At 41.0% G+C, this 27,536-nt stretch overlaps 1 protein-coding gene and 1 pseudogene across 12 annotated transcripts in view; both read left to right on the top strand.

The window, feature by feature from the left end:
- Positions 1 to 27,536, top strand: part of PTPRK (protein tyrosine phosphatase receptor type K) — a 689,055-nt gene that overhangs the window by 610,436 nt on the left and 51,083 nt on the right. For 6 of the 12 annotated variants that reach the window (XM_063917338.1, XM_063917340.1, XM_063917343.1 and 3 more), the window contains 5 exons: positions 8,968 to 9,152; positions 9,339 to 9,426; positions 15,508 to 15,584; positions 15,806 to 15,823; positions 22,828 to 22,864. In XM_063917338.1, the coding sequence (XP_063773408.1) occupies positions 8,968 to 9,152; positions 9,339 to 9,426; positions 15,508 to 15,584; positions 15,806 to 15,823; positions 22,828 to 22,864 (405 nt within the window). Of the gene's footprint in view, positions 1 to 1,745; positions 1,841 to 4,898; positions 4,911 to 8,967; positions 9,153 to 9,338; positions 9,427 to 15,507; positions 15,585 to 15,805; positions 15,824 to 22,827; positions 22,865 to 27,536 lie in introns of those variants that run through there. The other 6 variants (XM_063917341.1, XM_063917344.1, XM_063917342.1 and 3 more) reach the window with 3 other exon arrangements.
- On the top strand, positions 26,272 to 26,390 carry LOC134913709 (5S ribosomal RNA; annotated as a pseudogene).

Consider the following 27,536-nt stretch of genomic DNA (forward strand, 5'->3'; position numbering starts at 1 on the left):
TGTTCTAAAGCGCACACTGTTGTCCTTTACTGTTTATGCACAGGCAATGTGGTGTGCATAGGTAACAAACACCACAATCACAAGTTAATCAGGAACATTTTCAGTTCTTATAAGATCATTTATCCTTTTACATAGATCTCTCTACATAACATGGGTTCTCTTCTGTAAATGACATATTGTATATTGCGTTTAATGGTCCTTTTGACCAGTGAGAATATTTGGTTAAATCATGAAATCGTTTTTTCTTAGGTTGTGTCTGTCACTATTTGTAATGAAATTGCTGTATGTCTTAATAAAATTTCTGAATCTACTGTGTGATCCTTGTACAGATTTATTATAGTATTGTCTGTTATGCTTATGTTATAGTTTTAAGTTAAGTCAGTCAGGTTTTCAACATACTGTAATATGAATATGTTAAAAAAGAGGGTCACTTAGAACTGAGATACAGGGGTACATTTACTAAGCAGTGATAAGAGCAGAGAAGTGAGCCAGTGGAGAAGTGCCCATGGCAACCAATCAGCTCTGAAGTAACATCTATAATTTGCATACTATAAAATGATACAGAGCTGCTGATTGGTTGATGGGGAAATTTCTATACTGGCTCACTTCTCCGCTGTTATCACTGCTTAGTAAATGTATCCCTTAGTCCTTTTTCATTTTTGTAACACTGACCTGCATCAATTCAACTATCTCCAAAATGTTATTTGGGGCCATTTTCACGTATATTTACCTGAAGCCTTTGGTGCTGCAGTCTGTGACTATATGAACACCATTTGTAAAGACTTTATTGCTGTGCAAAGGAATTAATGAAAAAATAAAATCTCTGGTCATCCAAAGGATGTAAAATTTAGGTTTTCAGTCCTTCCTTTTGTGGCATAACCAAAATGTTTTAGCCTTTATCTGTTTATAATCAGACAGTTATTACAGCGTCACTCCCAGGTTATGACAATGCTTAGATAACTATACTTTGATATGTCCAAAATAATTACCTAAAGACGGAAGGTACCATTCTCGCCAAGAAGTGTAATAGGGTAAGGAAAGTAAAAGACGTGGATTTATAGAATTGTCATTAGCTTAGCAGTACTTTACATGGTCTCATGTTAAATATGAGTGTAGCTCTTTCTATTGAAAATCAGCCAGTGCTGATTTTTTATTCCATTATTTCCAAATAGTGCAAAAGCCTGTGTGACTGCGACTTTAAATGCCGCTTTGCTGCTTTCTTGCAATATCTGCTCCTTAGTTGCTTCCTTCATAAATATCTGACAGGAATGCTGTGATTGGCTGATCTAATTGTCATTGATATGCTAAGCCATTCATCTCTCCCATCAGCTTTTAGAATGTCCCATTTTGCCACAATTAATGCATGTTATGTAAAGAAGCTGAATCAAGCACATGCATTCATATTTTGCTTGTCCTGTAGCCTGGAAGCAGCAGGCAAGCCATGGTAGTATATACTGTATGTCACTTGATGGATGTTTATTTAAAAAGCTCAGTGCTGCTACCCCTGTCTAAAGCTCACACAGATCCCCATTTGATTCAGAGCGTTTGTATAGATTAGTTGTTTCCCAGCCTGTAGGTTTACGCAGGTGTTTTATTTATTTACATGGTAATTGTTGGCTATTTAGGAAGAATTCTCCTCTAAGTAGCAGTTGTTGTATTGTACTTCTATCTATCTATGTCTGTTTGTTTTCCAACTGCCCAAACCAGAGGTAATGTGTATTTTCATGAGCTTTGTTTTCCTGCAGTGCCCAATGATCCACTTGTGCCGACTGCTGTGTTAGGTGAGGACCTAGTCTGGCATCATTTCCAGTTCACGCATGAATGATCTTGTTGCATGTGACTCTCACGTGTTAAAAAGCACTTTATCTGCAGTTAGTCAGCAGAAAGGTGTTTTCAGCCTACAAAGATCTCTAAATGAACTTGAGACAAAAGCTGCAAATATGTCCGTATCTGTCACCCTCGCGGTTTGATGGTCCACACACAAGTTCATTAGAACAGTACAGGAGATCTATGTCATGTGTAGTATAGATTTATTTATACACAATGTACAAAAACCATCCATAATTAGAATTTTAGGTTATCTAGTACTATACTTACACCACATACACACAGGACATCATTACATTTGTGTGTGTCTACAAGGCCTTGGTTCTGTGCCACTCATTACTTCACCTACCAGTACCCCCAGCAGCACTTTGTCCAATTCATTTATGATGGGTTATCGTGACCTTTTATATTTTGCTTTTTCCAACAACTTGGAAATCACGAAAGTCTGGTTTTTGTCATTTATTGTCTATGGTATACAGAGAGTTGTACTTTGTAAAAAAATAAAGCTGTAGACAAACTCAGTGTGCTGCCTGTTGCTTCCAGTTATAGAGGGGCATAAGGGGCTGAAGAAGGCAGACCACATCATCTGGAACACGTGCAGCAGATCCAGTTTTTACATTTATTCATTAGTAGTAGGATCAGGTGGCTCCATCTGCAGCCACAATCAGACCCCCCCCCCCCCCCCCCCGTGCCCCCCCAACCCCTGCCTATAATACCATGCTTGGTCTAAATTAAGATCAATTATCAAAAAGAAAAGTGGGGGGGAAATAGCTGGTGCTGACATTGACAGAGCATGCTCAATCTAGCCCTACCACACTGGCACATATATAGCATGCCCAGAAATATGGGGGATACTCAGAATTGCTTCTAGCACAAACCTGTAATCTAGAATAAATGCAATGAAAATGAAATATATACAGAACAGGTGAAGCGGCACATTGTAGTTGTTCATATATAGATAATCAAAATATACAAAGAGGTTAAGGAGTCTATTTACTAAGCCATGGGCTGAGATATAGTACCAGCCAAACTGCTCCTGTCATTTTTATAACACAGCCTATGACATGGCAGTTAGGAGCTGATTGGTTGGTACTTTATCTCTGTCCAGTATGGCGGAAATGTACTAAGCAGTGATAAAAGTGGAGAAGTTGCCCATGGCAACCAATCAGCTGCTCTGTATACTTTTATAGTATGCAAATTATAAATGTTGCGTCAATGCTGGTTGGTTGCCATGGGCAAGTTCTCCACTGGCTCACTTCTCTACTTTTATAACTGCTTAGTACATGTCCCCCTTTATCTCCGTCCAAGGTTTAGTAAATAGACCCGTAAACCAGTACTGTAAAGTGGCCAATAATAAAACAACATGTCAAAGAATATGAGAGCCTAGAAAAATATAATTCCTGTTGAATCCCCACTGATATGATGTCCTTACATTTCTGTTGCGTCTTCTATGGGCTTGATATTATAAGTGATTAATCTCATAGTGTTTTTATTAGATTACAACTGAAGGTTTGTACATATAATGATTCTCTGTTATCTCATGACTAAATTATAATATACCATGCATACTCTCGGGATATGTGAGTTTTGAGAAATATGTTGTTGTGGCAAATTCATGCACCCTGGACTTCTTTTCCTTTTGAAAGACTGTCCATCTCTTGGACCACAATCCCTCTTGTCCTATTTTAAGGTTTAAGTAGTAGACTGCATCTTAAATTAATTGTACACAAAAGGCTTTTGAGATTCTGAATCAAAAGTGTGTTGCTTTGTGTAATCCTGTTTCTTTTTGGTTATTTGAAAAAGTGTGAAGTATGCAAATTTGTCATTTCCCATATCTGTTTGTTTTTTTATTAATTGTTACATATAATACCAGCAATACTCATGTAACTGACTGTACAAATCCAGTGGTGGGCTCCCTGTAGCTATATGCACATCCTTACACCACTGGCATATTGTTTTAAACAAAGGAGTATATAGGTAAACTGAACACGTTCTGTAAAATAGGTAGTGGAAGATTGCATCTATTGTTTCTTTGAGCACACAGCTTTTGTAGCTGGTACATTATTTCAGGTTACATTTTCTATTTCATGCCTCTGATACACCTCTTTTTCCAATTATCTCTTCCATGGTAAAAGCTTATCCAGAAATAAACATACAATATCAAGCTATTTCAAATGATTTTTTTCCATCCTGATAAAACAACAAGAAAAATATGCTCTCATAAAATGATTACCAGTAGGTAACCTGGTTACACTTACTGTGAACTCAAACACATTTCAATTCAGGTGGAAAGAATAAGCATTTTCCCTGACTTACTGTTTACTTCACTATTAAAAAAAAAAAAAAGTAAAATTGTAGGCTATGAAATAATGTATTATAAACTAAAGTACACTATTTATACACAATGCTAAAAACACAACACCACAAAGGCATAGGGGTGAGATGTGCTGAATTAATGTTGGATTATGGCTTTAAAGGACTAGGTGTCTGTATTAGAAATGTTTGTGATTTGCTTATTGGCATTTTCAATAAAAAAAAAAATCCTTTGCAAAGATTTTTTTTTTATATTCATGTAATAGTTTCATGATTCTGGATACTAGATTGTTCTAAAGTTAAAAAAAATAGGTATTTGGGCTAACACCAGTTAGGGGAATGAAAATATATAATAAAGTGAGACCTTTAATTTACTTTTTTGCAAGCTCCTATTTCTTGCACCTTACACGTTTCATATTGCGTTATTTCCACTTGTGTAATATCTTAATTGTATTACTTTTCTGTAAATTACAGAATAGATGCTTTGCAATAGTCTCTCTCTGTTTTTTTTTTTTTATGATCTCCAACCTTTCTTGGATTACACCCTCTTGGTTATATTGCTTTTTTGTACATTTTCTTGTAGAAATTACTTGCTTTATATTAGATAGGCTTAGTCTGCATGGCTATATTAATTCATCCATTTCAACCATCCCTGCAATCCATAAACATACTGTACATTTGCCAAGTGCATTCTGACTTTGGTTTAAGACAAAGTATTAATGTATAAATGTCTTTTTATCCCTGCTGCTCTGGTGCAGTGCCAATAACTGGTAAGTAAGAGGGCAGATGTGTCTTGTACACTTTCAGCTTCTAATGTTTTAATCAGTCTACATATTTTTCCAGGTGTAATTATTTCTGCTTATGGTATTGTCAATAGTTAAAATGCTAGACTTTTTTTATTCTTATTTAGAGGTCCCACGGCTTTGGAGGCAAATGTCATCCCAAGCTGCTCCTGCCAGCTGCTTTGCCACAGTACAAGGGGAGTGCAATAAGTTTCCGGATGTGCAGTGCATAGGTAGATTAGACACAATCTATCTGGTTGTGACCTGTAATCTCGGACTAAAATTCTTGTGAAATGTCAAGGCACAGAGTCATTTATAAGCAACACTGCACACCGAAGAAGTCAGCATGTTCACAATCTTCACAAACTTGTTATGGATCTCAACAGAGGCCACTGGAAAGCCATGATCTTCTACGACTACAAAAGTGATCTGTGACAGCAGGAGAGTTTTGACCAACTGCGAGCTGCTGTTAGGGATGAAACACCTTCCCGAACCAATATGTTTGAGTGGCTTGCAGAAATTCAGCACAGGATATGGTCCATGGAAGACGAGTAGAGCTGTGGCTGACCTGTGTACGCCATCACCAAGGACACCGTTGCTGCCATGTGGGCCAAGTGTAGGTGGACAAAAGGGTGACCATGGCCCAGTTACAGGCACAAAAAGCTTGTCCTGAGCAAGGTTTCTGCATTCGTGGTACCCCATCAACTGAGCAGGAGGCGGCTCGGGTGACTTGGTGCCGCAACATGCTGGCCAGGTTTGTAGGCAGATTATCAGTGGCAATGAATCCTGGATGTACAGTTTCGACCCCAAGAGCAAATAACAGTCTGCCCAGTGGACCGTAGTTGGAGGTGCACCACTGCAGAAGTTCTGCAGCGTGTCAAAGCAGATGATGGCTGTTTTTGTAGCAAAGACTGGTCATGGGACTGTTACTTTAACCAGTGCCTGCCGCAAGTGCCAGGCGCAGCCCAAGAACTTGCGCTTGTGGTGCCATTCTGAGTCATGACAATGCACCTGCCTACAAGTCCAGGAAAGTGGTCGGTTTTCTGACCCATTAATGCATTAGTTTGGGCATCCTCCGTGCAGTCCAGACCTGGTCCCTGCGACATTTATGTGTTCCCACAAATGAAGCGCAAGATGCGTGGGATTTGTTTTGAGTCTCCGGAAGCTGCAGTGAAAACCTTCATGCAGCATGTAGAAGATGTACAGTACCAGCTTCGGACTGGTCCAGCTACTTCATTAAATGGTTTGAGCACAAGCAACTTTGCATTGACTGTTGAATACTTTAAGAAAATGTAGTGTTCACTTTCTTTGTAAATATAATACTTTTGTGCATCCAAAACTTATTGCATACCCCTGGTATTTCTGTATTACTGACAAACTTAAAATGATCCTGAGAAGCATGGATTTCAGTGTGTTACAGCACTGTTTGTTCTAGATTTAACATAAAAGGGCAAACTTTAAATACTCCATTGACTATGCATTAATAGGTTCTACATGACACTGTGTTTGTTAGACAACCAAAGAAAACATTAGTACGGTGGTTACATGATTACATATTTACGTCCTAAATGTAGCAGTAATGTATTACCTAGTTTTTGCTATTGCCCTGTAGAAGAGTAAATTCATTTAGATCAGTGGACTTTTGATTTAACCTAGTCAATGATTTCTTCGTTTCATTTGTTTGTTTGTTTTATAACCTGTTCATTAGTTTTTAATATGTACTTTAGTTCTACAATGGCTTGCAAAAGTATTTGACCCCCTAAAAAAAGTCACCTGTTTTGTCTCATTCAAAAATTACACTTAAACTAATTGTTACAGTTTGATCTTGAAACACTTGGGTCTTAAAGTATATTATTTGTCTGCAGATTTGTTTGTTTTACATAAAATCTGAAAAATGCTATTTGCATAAGTATTAAACCCCTGCAGACCCCACCTTTTGCGGTAATAACAGCATTAAGGGGTAAATGTATAAAGCAGTGATAAGAATGGAGAAGTTGCCCATGGCAACCAATCAGCATTGAAGTAACATTTTATAATTTGCATTCTATAAAATTATGCAGAACAGCTGATTGGTTGCCATGGGTACCTTCTCCACTGGCTCACTTCTCCACTGTTATCACTGCTTCATACATTTACCTCTAAGTCTGTTGAGGTAAGTTTCTACCATGTTTGCACACTGTTGGGGGATGAATTTTGCCCGTTATGTCCTAGGGATTTGCTCCAGGTTGTTCAGGTTGGTAGGATGATGCTTGTGGATTGCAATTTTTAAATAGTGCCACAGATTCACAATTTGATTAACAGATGAACTTTGATTTGGCCGTTGTAGAACATTCACCTTGTTCTTCAACCACACCAGTGTTACTTTTGGCTTGTACTTGGAATCATTGTCTGCCGAAAGGTGAACTTTCTCCCAAGCAGGTTGTCCCTGTATTTTACACCATCCATTGGCCCTTTTAGTTTTAATAAAATGAAGAAATGCATTCCCACAACATAATACTGCCACCAGCATTCTGCACTGTTGGGATGTTGCTGAATGGTGTTTACTGAGGATTGGGCAGGTTAACACAACCATAAAGTCAAAATGCTTAATATTTGTCTCATCTGACCACAAAACCTTATCTTACATTTTAGCTGGGTCACTGGGTGGCACATTCCAGACATGTTTTGATGTGATGTTTCAGTAATGTTTTCTTTCTGGTCACCCTCCCATACAAGCCACTGTTATGCAGAACTCTTTATACTTATGCACCCTTCACTCCAGTCTAAGCCATTGAAATCTGTAGCTGCTTCAAGTGATAGTTGACTTCTCTGTGGCTTCCTACACAAGTTATCATCTTGCTCTAACACTGCATTTTGAAGTAGAACCTTTTCTAGGCATTACCTGGGTGGTATGATTACTCTTCCATTTCCTCACAATTGATCCATGAGTGGTCACTGGTATATCTAAGCTCGTCTATATTAATTTGTAGCCATTTCCTATTTTCTGCATGTTGGGATACAGTTTCCTTGTTTACACTGTCACCACCTGTAGGGGTATATTTACTAAAGTGCAGGTTTTTAGAAGTGGAAATTTTGCCCATAGCAACCAATTAGATTCTACTTCTCATTTATCTAGCATCTACTAGAACAGGCCTGGCCAACCTGTGGCTCTGCAGATGTTGTGAAACTACAAATCCCAGCATGCCCTGCCAGTTTTAGCATTCCCTAATAGCAAAACTATGGCAGGGCCTGCTGGAACTTGTAGTTTCACAACAGCTGGAGAGCCACAGGTTGGCCAGGTCTGTACTAGAAGATAATAGCTAGAATGTGATTGGCTGCTATGGGCAACATTTCCACTTCTAAAACACTGCACTTTAATAAATGTATCCCATAATGTCAACACCACAGTGTCGACAGTTATTGTTGAAATGTTGGCATGGAAAATGTCAGTGTTTGCAGAATATTGACATATGCATAAAGTCAACATCTGAAATGTCAACATGGCAGACACCGTTGGCACAGAAGCTGCTATACCACTGTCACTACTTTCTTTAAATTCATATCAACATTTCATCATGTCAAAATTAAGACTGTCTACATTCTGAAGTCAACATTATGAATGTCAACTAGCCATACCGAGCCCATGAAAGTCTCTACCATTTTCTTTAACTTTTTTAGAATGATCTTTGGTCATCATTTTCACAGCTTTCTTTCAGATTCACAGTATGACCAATATTATTTGAATTATTGGGTCTTTATCTATAAAAACTAGCCTTTTGAAGGATTCACAGGCAGAGATTACTTGAAAAACATTTTTTAGGGTAGTATCTTTCACATGTTACCACAGCACAGGAGGTGAATACTTATTCAAGCAGCAATTTTTATTTTTATTTTTTTTATTTAATTTGAATTGTGAAATATCCTGTAAGAGCCTACAAGTTAACAACAAAAATGCTTTCTGGAACAATCTGTGTAAGTGTCATTTGTAAAACCAGCGACTCTAACTATATTTTTCCAATGTCCCAAATAGAGGCTGAAATGTACAATGTTCTTCCTATGTTTACAGATGAAAACCACACTGCAACAGCAGAGTCCAGTCGTCTCTTGGATGTCCCTCGTTACTTGTGTGAGGGAACTGAATCTCCATATCAGACAGGACAGCTTCACCCAGCCATTAGGGTAGCTGATCTGCTCCAACATATTAATCTTATGAAGACTTCTGATAGCTATGGATTTAAGGAAGAGTATGAGGTAAGTTTAGCAACAGACAATTACCATCCGCACTTGAAAAATAAACTGCAACTATATCGCTGTGTACCCACAGTTGTTTTATTATTACTCTATGACCTAATACTCAATTGATTTATCAGACTCAATGTAATTTTTTTAATGCTTTGTGGCACCATGTGGATTTCATGTATATTTTTAATGTTACAGAGTTTCTTTGAGGGTCAGTCTGCATCATGGGATGTTGCTAAGAAAGATCAAAACCGAACAAAGAACAGATATGGAAATATCATAGCTTGTAAGTCTTAAGTTGGTTTATCTTTGTAATCTGAGACCCTTACTTAAGACTTTTAGACTTTCTTTAATAAAGTGTTATTTTACTATGAATGAAATATGAAGATTGTTTCATAAATACCGGTCACGTTAGGTTTGCCATAAATGTGGAACCAGTTTAGTAATATGCATGCAGCATACGTTTCCTACATTCTAGCTGCCTCCTCTGGGAGTGAGGTATGGGAAGGTGGTTGGTGGGCATAGGGAGGAAGGGCATGCAGGGCCAAGTGGTTAATGCCGGGCTGTAAAGGTGTGATCGTTGCACCACCCCACTTTTCAGTGCTGCAATTACAGGCAATGTAAAGCGGGAGGCAGAGCTATGATGCAATTCAGTCTGGACTGCCCACTTCACCTGGCCACAAGGGAGCTCAAGAGACTTGTCCACTTTTACAGGCATCTTAAAGAGCTCCCAGAGATTTGTGAGTCTCCCCCCATACATTCTGAGAAAGTAACCAAGTATAAGCAGATGAAAGCTAATGAAAAAATTCCAACAGCAAGCGTGATTTTTTTGTTTTAAATCGTTCAGTTATCTTTCAATAAGTGTGGATTTATTTTCTATTTTTAATTCAAATACTGTATGCCTGAATACAAGTCCTTTATTAGTCCTGATCGTTTTGTGTCTTCAGCCGCAAGAATGAAAGATTGAATGAAAATGCCATTTTAAAAATGTTTTCTACAGTATACGTTTCCAAATGTGTAGATGTAGTGGAGCAAATTTCTGTAGCAGAGATGCATTTCAGATTGTTTGGTGACTAATCCAGTAATTGTTGATTCATTTTTAGAAAATGTTTGCAGCATTTTCATTTGTCTTGCAAATTGTAAATTCCATCATAGGAGAATATTTACTCAGATGTTCTAGGCTTCCCTTTTACTGACTTCTCCTGTCGTTAGCTGTGAGATTTACTTGCAGTTTAACTAATTGACGGGCAACAAGTGGATCTAAGGCTTAGGGGTATATGCAATTCACGGCGAATCGCGGCAATTTTTCGCCGTTTTTTAATTCGACTAAATTCGCCAGGTGAATTCCGGAAGGTGGCTTCCGGAATTCACCATATTCAATGAAAAACGGATTCGCCAGAATCGCGGGCGAAAATCGGCCGATTTGGCGGATTTTGCCGCGATTTTAAAAAACGGGAAAAAACCGGGGAAAAAAATGGCGTGGGGTCCCCCCTCCAAAGCATAACCAGCCTCGGGCTCTTCGAGCTGGTCCTGGTTCTAAAAATGCAGGGGAAAAATTGGGCAGGGATCCCCCGTATTTTTAAAACCAGCACCGGGCTCTGCGCCTGGTGCTGGTGCCAAAAATACGGGGGACAAAAAGAGTAGGGGTCCCCCGTATTTTTAACACCAGCATCGGGCTCCACTAGCTGGACAGATAATGCCACAGCCGGGGGTCACTTTTATGCCGTGCCCTGCGGCCGTGGCATTAACTACCCAACTAGTCACCCCTGGCCGGGGTACCCTGGGGGAGTGGGGACCCCTACAATCAAGGGGTCCCCCCCCCCAGCCACCCAAGGGCCAGGGGTGAAGCCCGAGGCTGTCCCCCCCCCATCCAATGGGCTGCGGATGGCGGGGCTGATAGCCTTTTGTGATAATAAAAAGATATTGTTTTTTCCATTAGTACTACAAGTCCCAGCAAGCCTCCCCCGCACGCTGGTACTTGGAGAACCACAAGTACCAGCATGCGGGAGAAAAACGGGCCCGCTGGTACCTGTAGTACTACTGGAAAAAAAATACCCAAATAAAAACAGGACACACACACCGTGAAAGTAAAACTTTATTTCATACGCCGACACACACATACTTACCTATGTTGACACGCCGACTGCCACGGTCTCCGACGATCCGAGGTACCTGTGAAAAAATTATACTCACCTTCCAGCGTCCAGAGGTACATCCAGGTCCAGAGATAATCCACGTACTTGTCAAAACAAAAAAACGAACACCGATCCATACCGGACTAGAAAGGGGTCCAATGCTTTCACATCAGACCCCTTTCTCCCGAATGCCGGGACATCACGTGACTCCTGTCACTGAAGTCCCTTCAGCCAATCAGGAAGCGCTACTTCCGTGGCGCTCATCTGATTGGCTGTGCGCTGTCTGTGATGTGACAGCGCATCGCAAAGCCGCTCCATTACTTTCAATGGTGGGAACTTAGCGGCTAGCGGGGGGGTCACCCGCCGGTCAGCCGCTGACCGGCGGGTGACCTCACCGCTAGCCGCTAAGTTCCCACCATTGAATATAATGGACTGGGCTGTGCGATGCGCTGTCTGCTCAGACGCACAGAGCCAATCAGATGAGCGCAACGAAGTTGCGCTTCCTGATTGGCTATAGAGACCTTTCTGTGACAGCTGTCACTGACAGGTCTCTCTTCATTCGGGGATAGGGGTCCCATGTGTCAGCATGGGACCCCTTTCAGTCCGTTTGGTCGGGTATTTGCGGTTTGTTATTTTCTACAAGTACGTGGATGTATCTCTGGACCATGGCTGAGGTGAGTATATTGATCTTTTTTTTCAGGTACCCCTGGATTCTACATGGAGAAGAGGACCGATGTCGGCGTGTGAACATAGGTAAGTATGTGTGTGTCGACGTAAGAAATAAAGTTTTACTTTCACGGTGTGTGTGTCCTGTTTTTATTTGGCTATTTTTTTTCCAGTAGTACTACAGGTACCAGCGGGCCCGTTTTTCTCCCGCATGCTGGTACTTGTGGTTCTCCAAGTACCAGCTTGCGGGGGAGGCTTGCTGGGACTTGTAGTACTACTGGAAAAAACAATATCTTTTAATTATCACAAAAGGCTATCAGCCCTCCCATCCGCAGCCCATTGGATGGGGGGGGACAGCCTCGGGCTTCACCCCTGGCCCTTGGGTGGCTGGGGGGGGGGGGGACCCCTTGATTGAAGGGGTCCCCACTCCCCCAGGGTACCCCGGCCAGGGGTGACTAGTTGGATATTTAATGCCACGGCCGCAGGGCACGGCATAAAAGTGACCCCCGGCTGTGGCATTATCTGTCCAGCTAGTGGAGCCCGATGCTGGTGTTAAAAATACGGGGGACCCCTACTCTTTTTGTCCCCCGTATTTTTGGCACCAGCACCAGGCGCAGAGCCCGGTGCTGGTTTTAAAAATACGGGGGATCCCCTGTCAATTTTTTCCCCGCATTTTTAGAACCAGGACCAGCTCGAAGAGCCCGAGGCTGGTTATGCTTGGGAGGGGGGACCCCACGCAATTTTTTTTTCGGATTGTACCGTTCCAGCAATTAAAAAAAAAAAATAATAATAATAATATTTAAAAAAAATTATAAATAATATTTGTGCCTCCAAAAAAAAAAAAAAAAAGTACTTAATCCCTTCTAATATAAATAGATCTGCTATTCCCAAAAAAAAAAACACAAAAAAAAACCATGTTTAAAATTTTTTTATTTGTTTTCACCCTCCAAAGTGTGGCGGATTGAAAATGACGAATTTGCTGTCTAAAAGCACTGCTGTCGAATTTCTAAACTTGAATTGAATATGCTTTGGTCGAATTGCAGCACTTATATCATTGCAGAAAAGTCGAATTTGCAAAAATTCGAATTTCAAAAAGTCGAATTTTGAAAGTCCGTTTTTTGGTCGGAAAGCACTGAATTGCATAGGCGAATTTTTTTTTGGGTCGAAAATGACCCGAAATTCGACAATTTCGGGAATTCGACCGCAATTGCATATACCCCTATATGTAGCCTTCCAAGCCTTAACCGTTGGTAGAGTAGCATAGTGTGTTCTCCTGGGTAAAGTGCCAGAGCAAGTCAATTAGAAACAACCTGCACTCGTCCCTCAGGTAGGAGATAACACTTATTTCTGCTTGCACCTGGCGGAGGTGTGAGCAGAAATAAACGTTAACTTCTGCCTTTGGTCTGCTCACGACCTGAGGTCGCTAATTGAATAACTCCAGGCACTTTACACTTTGTTAATTTAATTCTCGACTCAGTGTGCTTTTTGTAATGGACTGCAGTGCCAATATACAAATTAGTTAACACTGATCCCAACTCACTCATACAACATTTCCTTTATAACAGTATCTTAAAAATAGCATCTCATGATTACTGCCATATACTGTGTTATAACTTACCATACCCTCATGCAGAGCAGTGGATCTCACTACAGAGTCACATGTTGAGCAGGCAACCACCTAGGTTCATATGAAGTGGTTGGATCAAGAGATTGCGGTTTGTGATTGGTTACCCTGCTGACACCTATACTGCTTCTAGTTTGATATTTATTTATTTTTTACTAAATTGATTAGCGGATTCTGGCAGAGCCCCTGACCTTTTATAGATGCAGCTGTGGTATCAAAGGCACATACACTACTATCTTTTACTGGTTGTCAGTACAGCTTTAAACCAAAGATCATTATTATTTTTCATGATTTATCTTCATTTTTGTTTTAACAAGTCTCCGCTTTTACAGTAGTATTGCTAAAATAAGTCTAAGCTTTCAGTTTTGGCCCACTGACTTATATTGCTTAATATGTGCTGGACTATGGTAGCACAGTGTAGTACATAGTGTACAACTCATATAATCGTAGCACTACATTAAGGCCATAAGGTAAGTATGACTGGACTTAATGCTATACTGTAGCACTCTCTAAAGGGAGTGGAAAAAGGCACAAATAATTAAACGTCTTGCATTCTCCGAATATGACATTCGTTTTGCTAGATTGGCTCTAATTTTTGAGATACACGGACAACAAACTAGAAAAAACACAACAGATAAAGCTCAACTGTCATCTGACAGTGGCCAATCACTTATATACGGAAGGGGAATATTCTGGAATGATCACGGAGTATACACCTAAAATGCTCAAGTGTCTCGCCTACTTAAATGTTCTAGTAGATTCCCATATGCACGCTTTATGGTGAAGTTCTCTATTAATTGAGGGTTATCTCAGGAACTGGAGCCAATTTGAAAAAACTACTTTCATTTTTGAAGACCGTATCCTCAAAATACCCTAAAGCTGTTCAGATATTCTTGGCAACTAAACAAATTGTCTTTGTTGGGCTGTGTTATACTGTAAATGATAATTTTAGCTAGAGCTAATCCTCGTGAGCTAATAAAACAAGTGTGGAATAAGAAAAACACCCATCATACTTAGTAAACATTCCCGTGGGGAAAATACATCTTGATATAATACCCATATACATATGAAGATTACATACTGCCTCATGATCTAGGTGAAGTATATACAAAGGTTGTTTTAAACACACTCAGGATTTAGGTGACCTTTGTCTAATAAGGGTAGAAAGGGGGCATTTAGTGTTTATAACCCTTTAATATCTCTAGAGCTGAATCATTCACTTGTACAAACCTTGGAGTTGACTAGTAATGTTGTACTGACTACTAACTGACTCTGGAAACCATTATAACTTGCTGCTACAGAGAAGCTATTGAGTCTCAATGCAGTTTTCAGACTCCACATACAGTGGGCTAGATGCACCATCGCTTGGAAAGTGATAAAATGGAAAGTGAAAAAGTACTAGCCAGTCAGGTCCTAACTGCCATGTCACAGACTGTGTTTGAAAAATGGCAGTTAGGAGCTGATTGGCTGGTACTCTTTCACTCTCCATTTTATCACTTTCCAAGCAATGATGCATCTGGCCCAGTATATCTAATCCCTAATTTGAGGATATGAATTAAAACCAAACTTGGATCTTTTGCAATGAAGTTTGAGTTTGTAACATTGGCTCCAGAAACACAATTTCGAATCTTAAATCCATGTTTTCATGATTGTGTAGTTTTATACATTTCATCTGTTCACTATAGTAGTATGCCCTTTGTCTGTTCAGTGTTCACTTGTGGTAGGCTTCATATTATGCAGTTTTTGCTGTAGACTTTTTAAACAATGTGATCGGTGCTTTACAGAGAGACAACATTTTTCCTCATTGATGTATCGTAATAAAGCTTTAACAGTTAAGCAGTCTATTCTTCTTCGACCACAGTCATTCTCTGTCAGTGTTAATGCCATGTTTCCAGCTATTTCAGAGAATGTGAATGTAAACATTATTTTGTTCTCTTACAAGACGACCACTCGCGAGTCATCCTGCAGCCAGTAGAAGATGACCCCTCCTCTGACTACATAAACGCAAATTACATTGATGTAAGTCAGCTGCTCAGCCATTCTTCTTTCCTTGCATGTCTTGAGCTCTCTCCGCTTTTTGTATGTGAGTGTTTTTTTTTCCGCATGTCATGCTTATGCAGTTTGATTGCAAGTATTTAAAAGCAGAGAAACTGTACACTTTCCTTGTTCTAAATCTTGGTACTCACTGACATTGACATTGTTGTGCTTTCTTTCACACCTGACTTTGGTTTGGGCTGTAGATATGGCTGTACAGGGATGTAAGTACCACTATATGTGAATAACAGAACCCTACAATAAATTTTTAATATAGATATTGTTCCCAATTACTTTCTAATTCCTATTAATGCTTATTACCCAACATCTGTGCATGCTTCACCTGATTATATTTGTATACTTTGTGTTACTTTATAATTTCACTCTGTTGTGGGGTTTTTTTGTTTGTGGTTTGTTTGTTTTTTTGTTTTTTTTATACTATCTACATAGCAGAAATATTGTAACATGGACAAAATAGTCCAGTTTTGTAAGGTTCCTGAATTGCTTTATAATATATCCCAATAGTAATCATTCCATGCTCATTTTTATTTCTAATATTTTGATTATTTGGCTGCTCCATACTTTTATTTGATTGTTTTGTTAAATAATATACTGTTTTTTTGTTTTTTTTTGTCTTTTGTAAAATGTTTTAACTCTGTAATTGCACTATGTTTGAAGGCTTGGATGTTGTATAATTTCCTCATTCAGTTAGGTTAATTATGTGCTCAGTACTTTCTCCCCTAACATGTCTGTCTCTATGGCAGAAATTTTTTTTTCAAGGTAGACAAATAGGAAAATGAATCTAGGAGATATGAAATATGGCAGGTGTCACTATTTTAAGATTTGGGGAAGGGGGGGGGGAGCGGTTTACACCCATGGCAGCATTTATTATACCAAATTTCATCACAATCTGAAATGGTCAGTCTGAAAACTGTCGAGTTGGTGTGGAATAACCTTTAAGATAGATATATATATATATATATCTAGCAAAAAAATGTGAAGAGGGGGCGCTTCATAGTGTAAAACCGTTTTATTCAAAAGAACTCTCAGACAATGACAGTACGTGATTTAGATTTCAAGACTCGTACCGCAAATCAACCAGGGTGGGCTGGTTACCACATGATACAATCAATTACAACTCCCGGCATACAGTATGTATAAAAATGCTGATAAAATTAAAATGTTTAAACGCTACATCGACGATATAATAATAGTGTGGGATGGCACTGAAGATATGTTTAAAGAATTTATTGAGTCGATTAATGTGAATACATATAATTTGAAGTTTACATCTACCATTCAAAATGAGAAAATTGAATTTTTAGACCTGATATTCGATACTACTGAGTTTGCGACTAGAGGCTGTATAAATACATATACATTTTTCAAAAAAGTAGATGTTAATAGTTACTTGGAATATACAAGCTGTCATCTTCCACAATGGAAGAAAAATATCCCATACTCGCAGTTCACCCGACTACGTCGGAATTGTACCACCTTAGAGAAGTATGATGAACAGGCTAATGTGTACTTAGAAAGATTTACTGAGAGAGGTTATCCACCTGAAGTTGTAGAAAATTCAAGAGTTAGGGCAAGAGAAAGAAACAGAATAGATCTTCTAGTTCCTAAAGATAAAGGGGCCCCCTCTCAAAAAGGAGGCTTAATAAACAAAGTATGTCCTTTTGTTACTGATTATAATACTGATGTTCCTAGCATTCAAAAATGTATGCAAAAGAACTGGCATTTATTAAAAATGGATCCTTTATTGTCCCAACATTTACCTGATCAGCCTACTATAATATATAGAAAAGCCAGGAATCTGAAATCATTGGTGTCAAGAAGTAAACTTTTAAAAGTGAACAAAGAAAACTCAGCCACCAAAATTCAGAATAAGATAAAAGGATGTTATCCATGTGGAAGTTGTAAAACATGTAAATTGATGGATAAAAAAGGAAAAAACTTCAGCAATGAGTTATGAGGCTGAAACTATAAGATACTCTTTGCTTATGTAATTGTTTCTATGACAAAACAGAAATACTTAACCAGCCTATACTATGTGATCAATGTAGATGGATAACATCTGCGGCTAATTTTGGAGCGAGCTTTCAGCTGAAACTATGTATGTCATTTTAACTGATTGGCTATGTAATTAATTGAGGCAAATAAAAGCCTTGTTGGTTCGTCTGAACAGCACCGCCCTCTGACGAAGTCTGTGACGAAACGCGTTAGGGCGGAGCTGTTCTGACGTCATCCTCCTCCGGCTGCATCCGTCCCGAAGCAAGTGGTCCAGTGATCCGACCCGCGACCTCCGCTGATCAGCGGTCAGACGTGGAAGGCAGGAGTCCAGTGACTTACGAGACGAGGTTCGGGGTATGCCGGGAGTTGTAATTGATTGTATCATGTGGTAACCAGCCCACCCTGGTTGATTTGCGGTACGAGTCTTGAAATCTAAATCACGTACTGTCATTGTCTGAGAGTTCTTTTGAATAAAACGGTTTTACACTATGAAGCGCCCCCTCTTCACATTTTTTTGCTAGATCCATTTACCCGAGGAGTTCCGGGGAAACAGAACGAGGGAGAGCTGCTGTCCAGGAAAATTGGAAGTGGACTTTCTAGTGATCAGCATATGAGGAGAAAAAACTCTTAATACCTATTGTGGCCACAGATGTGGATTTAATCTATTTAATCAATTATAAGTAAAACGAGCGCTGGGTCCACATTTCTATATATATATATATATATATATATATATATATATATATATATATATATATATATAATGTGTGTTTGTGCTTCCCACAGCTTTAAATGAGCATCCTAGTGGTTGTCCATTCCAGATGTAATTATCTGTGTCACTTGCCTAAATACAAATTATGGCTACAAATTGTACATTGCTTTTATACCTTACACAGCAATTCTGCTTTTAATTAACTGGTCCTGAACTAATTTAAGATGTTTAACAAAGCAGATATGTCTAAAAGCTTATCAGGATGAAATATGGTCTTTGAAATTTAAACTGTAGGAGTCCTGGAATATTTAAAAGTTTGTCATGTGACCGCTAGTCACATGTTTTGCAAACAGATATTTGATACATATTTAAAGTATTAAAACATTAGTGTACATACTGTAGTCGTGTATTAGCTGTTGTTGGGTATAGTAAAACTGGGTGCACACTATACGATATACAGGGGTCTATTTACTAATCCTTGGCTGGAGATAAAGTGCATGGAGATAAAGTACCAGACAATCACCTCCTGTCATTTTTCAAACCCAGCCTGTGACATGGCAGTTAGGAGCTGATTGGCTGGTACTTTATCTCCGTGCACTTTATCTCCATCCAAGACTTGGTAAATAGACCCCATAGTACTGGCCAATCTGTGAAGGATGGCAATGACCATTGTATTGTGTGTACCCTGAAATCGACCCAATTCATTGGTTCAATTAATGAATTGGGTGGAAGTTTTGTCCCATCTGATGTGCTGCACAACAGAGGGAACGATTACCCAGACAATGCTGTGTTGTTGCATGCCGCATGCAACAATATACTGCGTTGTTGTACAGTGGATTGGGCAGTGTGTACGGCAATGTAATACATCGTTATATTGCATAGCTAGGTTGCACTGTCGTTCAGGTGTGAACCCAGCTTAACATTAGGGCTATTCCTGCTTCAGCACTGGTTGGTAAATCAAAGTAAATGAGGTAATAATTAATCCACCTGTACTCATGTATGTATATCCAGTAGCGGCTCTTGCCATGGGCAAGGTGGCTTTTTGCCCGGGGCGCCGCCGGCCGCCACCGTGGAAAGAGCCGCTACTGGGGCCGTGCGGTGTGCCTGATGTCATCGTGCACCGCACGGCATTCTGGGAGCGTCCGTAGATACCAGGGGTCATAATTGACCTCTAGTGTCTGTGCGGTGGAATGGGAGAGACGTCATGATAGATAGATGCGAGGAGCGGCGCCGGCGGCCGGAGACGGAGGGCAGCAGCAGTCGGGAAGCAGCAGCGGGGCTGGTGAGGGTTTTTTTTGTGTGTAAGCGGTGCTACAGGGGGCACAGATACAGGGGGCAGAACTAGTGGGGGCACAGATACAGGGGGCAAAACTAATGGAGGCACAGCTGCAGGGGGCACAACTACAGGGGACAAAACTACAGGGGGCATAACTGTGACCATGCCCCTTCCCTAAGAAGCCATGCCCCTATTTTTTGCCGATGCCTGCGGCACGCACTTCTCATGAATTTTTTAATTTGCCCACTAGATGTCCCACAAGTTGTTCCTGTATGTTTCTGCATTCATTATTAATTTCCTGAGTGAACTACAATATATAATATAATTATTACCACCACCAGTTATTTATATAGCGCATACATTTTCCTCAGTGCATTACAGAGAATATTTTGAGCACTCACATCAGTCCCTTTCCCAGTGGAGCTTACAGTGTATATTCCTTGACACATGTACACATACGCACTAGCCAGGGATTATTTTTGTCGGGAGCCTATTAACCTACCAGTATATTTTTGGATGGGAGCCTCCATTTCACCTGGGTGTTCAATGAATGTTGAATACTCAGACCAGTCCAGTTTGGCCACAGATCTTGTTTTTCACCACTCGGGTTCAACAATTGGATCTGACCCTTTCTAAACTGATTTATTCTTTATTTAATTGTATAACCCACTGATTTTATACTGCTTTTGTTATTCATCCAATTTAATTTAATATTTTTGTGTAATTTTAGGAAGATATATTTGATCAGTTTCCTTATGAAAATATGTGCATTGTTACAACATAGTTTTTTGGGGATTCATTTGAATTTTCTGTTACACAATACTATATACTGTAGAATCTTCGATTATGATGGTAGATAAGAACTGATTGGCCCATTTAGTCTGTCTGTGTGCAAGCACACACTTATGATATGATATACAAGTAAGGTAGTCAGTCATTTATAGAACAGCTCACAATATAAGGCTGGGCCTTTAAGTGTGTTAGAATATTAGCTTGCATTTCTTAGCAAGCACATTACATTTAAATAATATATCTTGTCAAGTAGTTATGTTAATTAAACCAGTTCATTCTGTGTACCTCTGAATAGAGCATACTAAACAACAGTAATTATAATCAATACATTAATTTGCAAAGCAGGACGTGGTGTGAGCATTCACTTCAGTAATATGATTATGCATAGAGGCATAATGTACCTATTCTGGAATACTTCTCTATCCGTATGCTGCTTTTAGTACTAAGCTTATATGGGGGACACCAGCATTGAAAAGGTTTTACAGTTTCTTTTATCAAGCTTCATTTTTTTTCTTTTACACTTTAAGGACGGTATTCAATTAGCTGCGGTAACTTACTGCAGCTAATTGATCAGCTGGAAGCTATCCTATTATCCCCGATACCCAGCACTTATTGGGATTTTGCTTCGGGTGCCTCAGGCACGCAAAGCATAGCACGCAATAAGCAGTCCTCAGAACCGCGATAACACATTGATCCGGATACTAATCCCGGATCCCATGTGCTATCGCACAAAGACAGGATTTTTTTCTCCATCCCAAAAAAAGGCTGATTAATTTTTTCAGGACAAAAATGATTGGGGCTAATTGAATACTGGCCTAATTGTCTGCTAAACATCTCTGCAAATAAGTAGTGTCATACACAACTATATGCAATGCCAGAGATGGCAGTACACAATTTAATAGCAATAATTTATGTTTTGTAAAACCAGTTTAATGAATGTGTCCTTTTTAAGCTTAATATCTAAAAGACCACCCCAAATGAATCCATGTTTACATAATCCATAACTCTGCTCAGCTTCAAAACTTGCTGTTATTTTTGCTGTTAAAATTTAGTATAGCATTTAATGGAAATCCCACATTTGCTGCAAGTTATGAGAGTTTTTGCACTTGTGAGTGATTTTTACATAACATGATTGGTAATCTACAGCTGCTTTATCCAGCCCACATGCAAATCGTTCTTGCTTTTCATATGATTGGAACAAGGCTTTGGTCCTTGAAGCTGAGAGCCTTTCATTTAGTTTACAGATCCACTATTCTCCCCCCCAACCCACTCATAAGGATAGTGAGATTGTGAGTTAATTTTAGTGCTAAAGTATGTATCCAGACTTCATTCGTATATAACAGGCAAGACCTGTACTAGTGACACCAATGGTGTGATTATGTGTTGTTACCGAATACAATACAGAATATAGGATATTAACATGGTGCCAATAATGATGTGTAAGGTGGAAAAGTGACCTTGCCTTACAGTGAGTGATACCACTTCCACAACAGCACTAGCTGATTTTTTTTTGGGGGGGGAAATGTCTGGATTTCCGTTTTTCAGCTGATACATTTCTCTACGTTTGGCTTGACAGTTGATATTCACTGTGGAACTTGTAAACGCTTGTTCTATCAACTTCTCCTGTTTGTGATTATTTCCCCCAAAGGGGTATATTCAATTAGTGTTTGATCCATTCCGACATGCATTTGTCGGAATGGATCCAACAACCCCTATTCAAATCTCATCTCAATTCGACTTTTTCAAATCGAATTGAGATGAGGGACCCAGTGGAGGAGAGGGGGGGGCCGCAGGGAGACCAGCGGGGGACAGCCGCCGGCAGAAGCAGGAGATCAGCGCTACAGTAGCACTGCAGGAGGATGTCACACAGCCGCCCGACCTCACGGAAGTGTCCACCCGGCTCCAGCAAGCGTGATCTCATTTGCTGGAGCCGGGTGGAAGCTGCCGTGAGCGGTGCGGCTGTGTGACATCCTGCTGCAGTGCTGTACCGTAGCGCTGATCTCCCCTGGCTGCCCGCGGCTTTCCCCCCGTCTCCCTGCGGCTCTCCCCCCTCTCCTGCTCTAATCCCTCATCTCAGTCCGACGTGTTTTTATGTCGAACTGAGATGGTCGAAAAGGGGGCCAAAACCTGTTGGTTTTGGCCCCGTTTTCGACACAAGCACATGGATCAGCAGCTATTCCGCCGATCCACGTGCTTTTCGACAAGTCGAATTCATCTACTTGTCGAAAAATTTAGGGATATATTGAATAGGTCGAATCAGGATTCGAGCTTAAAAAGTCGAAAACTGCCGTCTTTTCGACAGACGGCAGTTTTCGACTTCAATTGAATATACCAAATGTTTTGGGAAAATTACTTTATAACACTGAATGTTCATATTAAATGACGCAATGTAGGTATACAGCAAATGAACAATTATGTGCCTGTTGTTGCAGGGTTATCAGCGGCCGAGTCATTACATTGCTACTCAAGGTAAGAGAATTTGAAATTCTCACCGCCCTAATGTATACAGTATGTGCTACTTGCTGTAGCAAGCAGGTGTATGTGAAATCTGTTGGAATTAGGTGTGTGCAGGCTTGAGGATGTAGCAAAGTTACTGTACAAACCAGTGGATGCATTCCAATTATGAGCAGCTCAGTTACTTAACCAGTGGAGTGGTTTTAGTTATTTGCTGTTAAACGCACTGGTAGATGGTGCAGAGCTTGAGCGGAGTGGAGTGTTATACAGCTCACCAGCCACTTAGTGTATGTTGGTAGCGGGTTGCAGTGCAGGATGCTGGAACACCTGTTCTATCGCAAGTAAACAAGTGTTTCACTGGAGCTGAGTGAAAGACTATGGTCTCCCACTGTGATATTCTCAGTCTCAAGATGGCTTCACACATGCTTATTAGTAGCCTCAGCGGCCATCTGGATACAGAGAGTGAATAGGTCCCTGTAGGAGTTGCTTTCTACAAATTTTGGGCAATAAAAAAAGATATGCCTTTATGAAAGAGCTTTCACCACACTGTGTAAATCCTATGTGCTCCAATAACTTCTTGATACCAAGCGTTGTGCATCTATCAAGCAGTGGGGATTTCCGCTAAACTCTACATGAGCAAGTAGTGGTATTTGCTGCCAATTAGCACAGGTCCCATTATTAGAGAAAATTGTATTAATTGCAATAACCAATATTTTAACTCCTCAAATACCAGGGGGTTTATTTACCAATATTCGTGTTTTGTCCGTTTTGAAGGGTGTTTGAACTCGAATGGTATCGGGTGCATTTTACTGCAACTTTTTGAATCCTGATACGGTCATTCACTAAGCTGCCGAGTTTTGCTCAATCGTTTTTTCCGATGTCGATGTGATTCGTAATATCAGGCAGTGTTTTACGGGAGTGATGAGTAAAACACTGCCTGAAAAAACACAAGGAAACCCGTCCGGATCTGTGAGATCCGTGCAGGGCTTCATTGTGTACCTTAAAAAGTTCATTAAAGTCTTTAAAAATCTGAAAAAAATTGCGTGGGGTCCCCCCTCCTAAGCATAACCAGCCTCGGGCTCTTTGAGCCGGTCCTGGTTTAAAAAATATGGGGGGAAAAATGACAGGGGTTCCCCCATATTTAATCAACCAGCACCGGGTTCTGCGCCTGGTCCTGGTTCCAAAAATACGGGGGACAAAAAGCGTAGGGGTCCCCCGTATTTCTGAAACCAGCACCGGGCTCCACTAGCTGGGGAGATAATGCCACAGCCGGGGGACACTTTGATATCGGTCCCTGCGGCCGTGCCATTAAAACCCCAATTAGTCACCCCTGGCCGGGGTACCCTGGAGGAGTGGAGACCCCTTCAATCAAGGGGTTCCCCCCCTTAGCCACCCAAGGGCCAGGGGTGAAGCCCGAGGCTGTCCCCCCCATCCAAGGGCGGCGGATGGGGGGCTGATAGCCAAGTGTGAAAGTGTGAATATTGTTTTTTGTAGCAGTACTACAAGTCCCAGCAAGCCTCCCCCGCAAGCTGGTACTTGGAGAACCACAAGTACCAGCATGCGGTGGAAAACCGGGCCCGCTGGTACCTGTATTACTACTACTAAAAAAATACCCCAATAAAAACAGGACACACACACCGTGACAGTACAACTTTATTACATACATGCACACCAACATACACACATACTTACCTATGTTCCCACGAGGCTCGGTCCTCTTCTCCATGTAGAATCCTCGGGGTACCTGTGAAAAAAATTATACTCACATAATCCAGTGAAGAATCCGGCCTTTGAATAATCCACGTACTTGGCAAAAAAATAAAACGCAAACCCGACCACGCACTGAAATGGGTCCCATGTTTACACATGGGACCCCTTTCCCCGACTGCCAGGACCCCCCCTGACTCCTGTCAAAGAGGGTCCCTTCAGCCAATCAGGGAGCGCCACGTCGTGGCACCCTCCTGATTGGCTGTGTGCTCCTGTAGTGTCTGTCAAGTAGCACACGGCAGTGATACATTGTAGCGCCTATGCGCTCCATTGTAACCAATGGTGGGAACTTTGTGGTTAGCGGTTGACCGAAAGTAACCTCACCGCTGACCACAAAGTTCCAACCATTGGTTACAATGGAGCGCATAGGCGCTACATTGTATCACTGCCGTGTGCTGCCTGACAGACACTACAGGAGCACACAGCCAATCAGGAGGGTGCCACGACGTGGCGCTCCCTGATTGGCTGAAGGGACCCTCTTTGACAGGAGTCAGGGGGGGTCCTGGCAGTCGGGGAAAGGGGTCCCATGTGTAAACATGGGACCCCTTTCAGTGCGTGGTCGGGTTTGTGTTTTATTTTTTTGCCAAGTACGTGGATTATTCAAAAGCCGGATTCTTCACTGGATTATGTGAGTATAATTTTTTTCACAGGTACCCCGAGGATTCTACATGGAGAAGAGGACCGAGCCTCGTGGGAACATAGGTAAGTATGTGTGTATTCAAAAAGGGGGAAGGTTTATCCTGCACCGGCCTGTTTTTTAGATATATATGAGATAATGATACTTAAACCAAAAATCGGACAATAATATTAAATAAACATTATTCCCATCTGTCCATATGGCGGTGCGCCCCGAGTCAAAGAGAAGGCAAAATGTAACAAAAGGAGAAAAAAGTATGACTCTTGTTTGGGCGCACTCTTGTTGTATCGTGTTGTCTATTGCTATAATTCTGAGTCCTGTATATATCATATTTTTCTGACCAAATTGCATATATGTCCGAAGACTGAAATCAGTACAATCATAATAAGTCTTTGATACATTGTGTTGACTATCTGATAATTTACAAACTGCATGGGGTTCTTTTGACTGAATTCAGTATAACCCAATATGCCTTTGGGCGTATGATCTAGTGTGTTTAAAGCTGACCAATAGGGTCTTCACCATTACTGGCGTCTTACTGTACAATTTAAGGTACACGTTTAGGACTAGCAGTGGTGTGTGATTTTGCACCAAGTCCTCTGCCGGTAATTTAACCCTCAGCAGGAGGTTTTTCAATATCTCTCTTCCTCCTGCCCAAATATCCTCAGTGTTAACATTCTCAAATTCACACACGGCATGATTGGCTCTTGCTTGATATTGCTATTTATTACAGTGATTCCCATGTCCATGCAATTCCCTCTCTTTCTCTTTTTCTCCTTTTTTTTCTTCTTTTTTCATCTAATTCTTTTTTCCGTGAACTCTCATCCACGATTCTGGTGAACGCGTCCCCCTGGGGACACGTCTCTCCCGTCTAACGAGGACAGCAGATTCACGCTCCAATATCTATCCTTTCCTTCTTCCCCCCCCCCCCCCATCTCTTCTTTTCCTCCATTCCCCTCTCAGAGGGCAATCCATCTTCTGTTTCGGTGCACTCTCATTAGTGGCACAGGGCAAATCTTCCTACTACCATACCCCTACGCTCACGCCCAATCTCGTCTGATCTTGGAAGCTAAACGGAGGTGGGCTAGGTCAGTACCTAGTTGGGCGACCACTAGGGAATACCCAGTGCAGTAGGAAGGCTGCATTCCCTGTGAGATAACACTAACAGCAGGATCACCACTTTCACTTATTCTTAGCACCTCATTGTGTTCATATCTCATCTCCATCTCCAATAAGGACTTGAATTATCAGGGCTAGATCTCAGTCAGGGTGTAGTCCCTCACTTGAAATCATCCCTACTTAGGGCTTTATCAATACAAACACAGTTTGTACAGATCTTTAGCAGACGGAAGCAGCATGGTATGTAGCTATCTTCCAATATGCATTTATCTGAGCATAAAATAAGATCTGAACATTTCTAATTTCAGAAAAATACAATTTTTGTTTCATCATTTGGAATGCTACTATCCATTTATGTTAAACTTAATCACTGATTTTTTCTTTTGTGCTGAGTTCCCATTTATTTTATGAGTAGAAATAAAGATTTGACTATATTTTTATACACATCACTAATCAATAGACAACACGATACAACAAGAGTGCGCCCAAACAAGAGTCATACTTTTTTCTCCTTTTGTTACAAGTATGTGTGTATGTTGGTGTGCATGTATGTAATAAAGTTGTACTGTCACGGTGTGTGTGTCCTGTTTTTATTGGGGTATTTTTTTAGTAGTAGTACTACAGGTACCAGCGGGCCCGGTTTTCCACCGCATGCTGGTACTTGTGGTTCTCCAAGTACCAGCTTGCGGGGGAGGCTTGCTGGGACTTGTAGTACTGCTACTAAAAACAATATTCACACTTTCACACTTGGCTATCAGCCCCCCATCCGCCGCCCTTGGATGGGGGGGACAGCCTCTGGCTTCACCCCTGGCCCTTGGGTGGCTGAAGGGGGGGGACCCCTTGATTGAAGGGGTCCCCACTCCTCCAGGGTACCCCGGCCAGGGGTGACTAGTTGGGGTTTTAATGGCACGGCCGCAGGGACCGATATCAAAGTGTCCCCCGGCTGTGGCATTATCTCCCCAGCTAGTGGAGCCCGGTGCTGGTTTCAGAAATACGGGGGACCCCTACGCTTTTTGTCCCCCGTATTTTTGGAACCAGTACCAGGCGCAGAGCCCGGTGCTGGTTGATTAAATATGGGGGAACCCCTGTCATTTTTTCCCCCATATTTTTTAAACCAGGACCGGCTCAAAGAGCCCGAGGCTGGTTTTGCTTAGGAGGGGGGAC

This window comes from Pseudophryne corroboree, chromosome 4, assembly GCF_028390025.1.
Source record: "Pseudophryne corroboree isolate aPseCor3 chromosome 4, aPseCor3.hap2, whole genome shotgun sequence".
Taxonomy (NCBI): Eukaryota; Metazoa; Chordata; class Amphibia; order Anura; family Myobatrachidae; genus Pseudophryne; species Pseudophryne corroboree.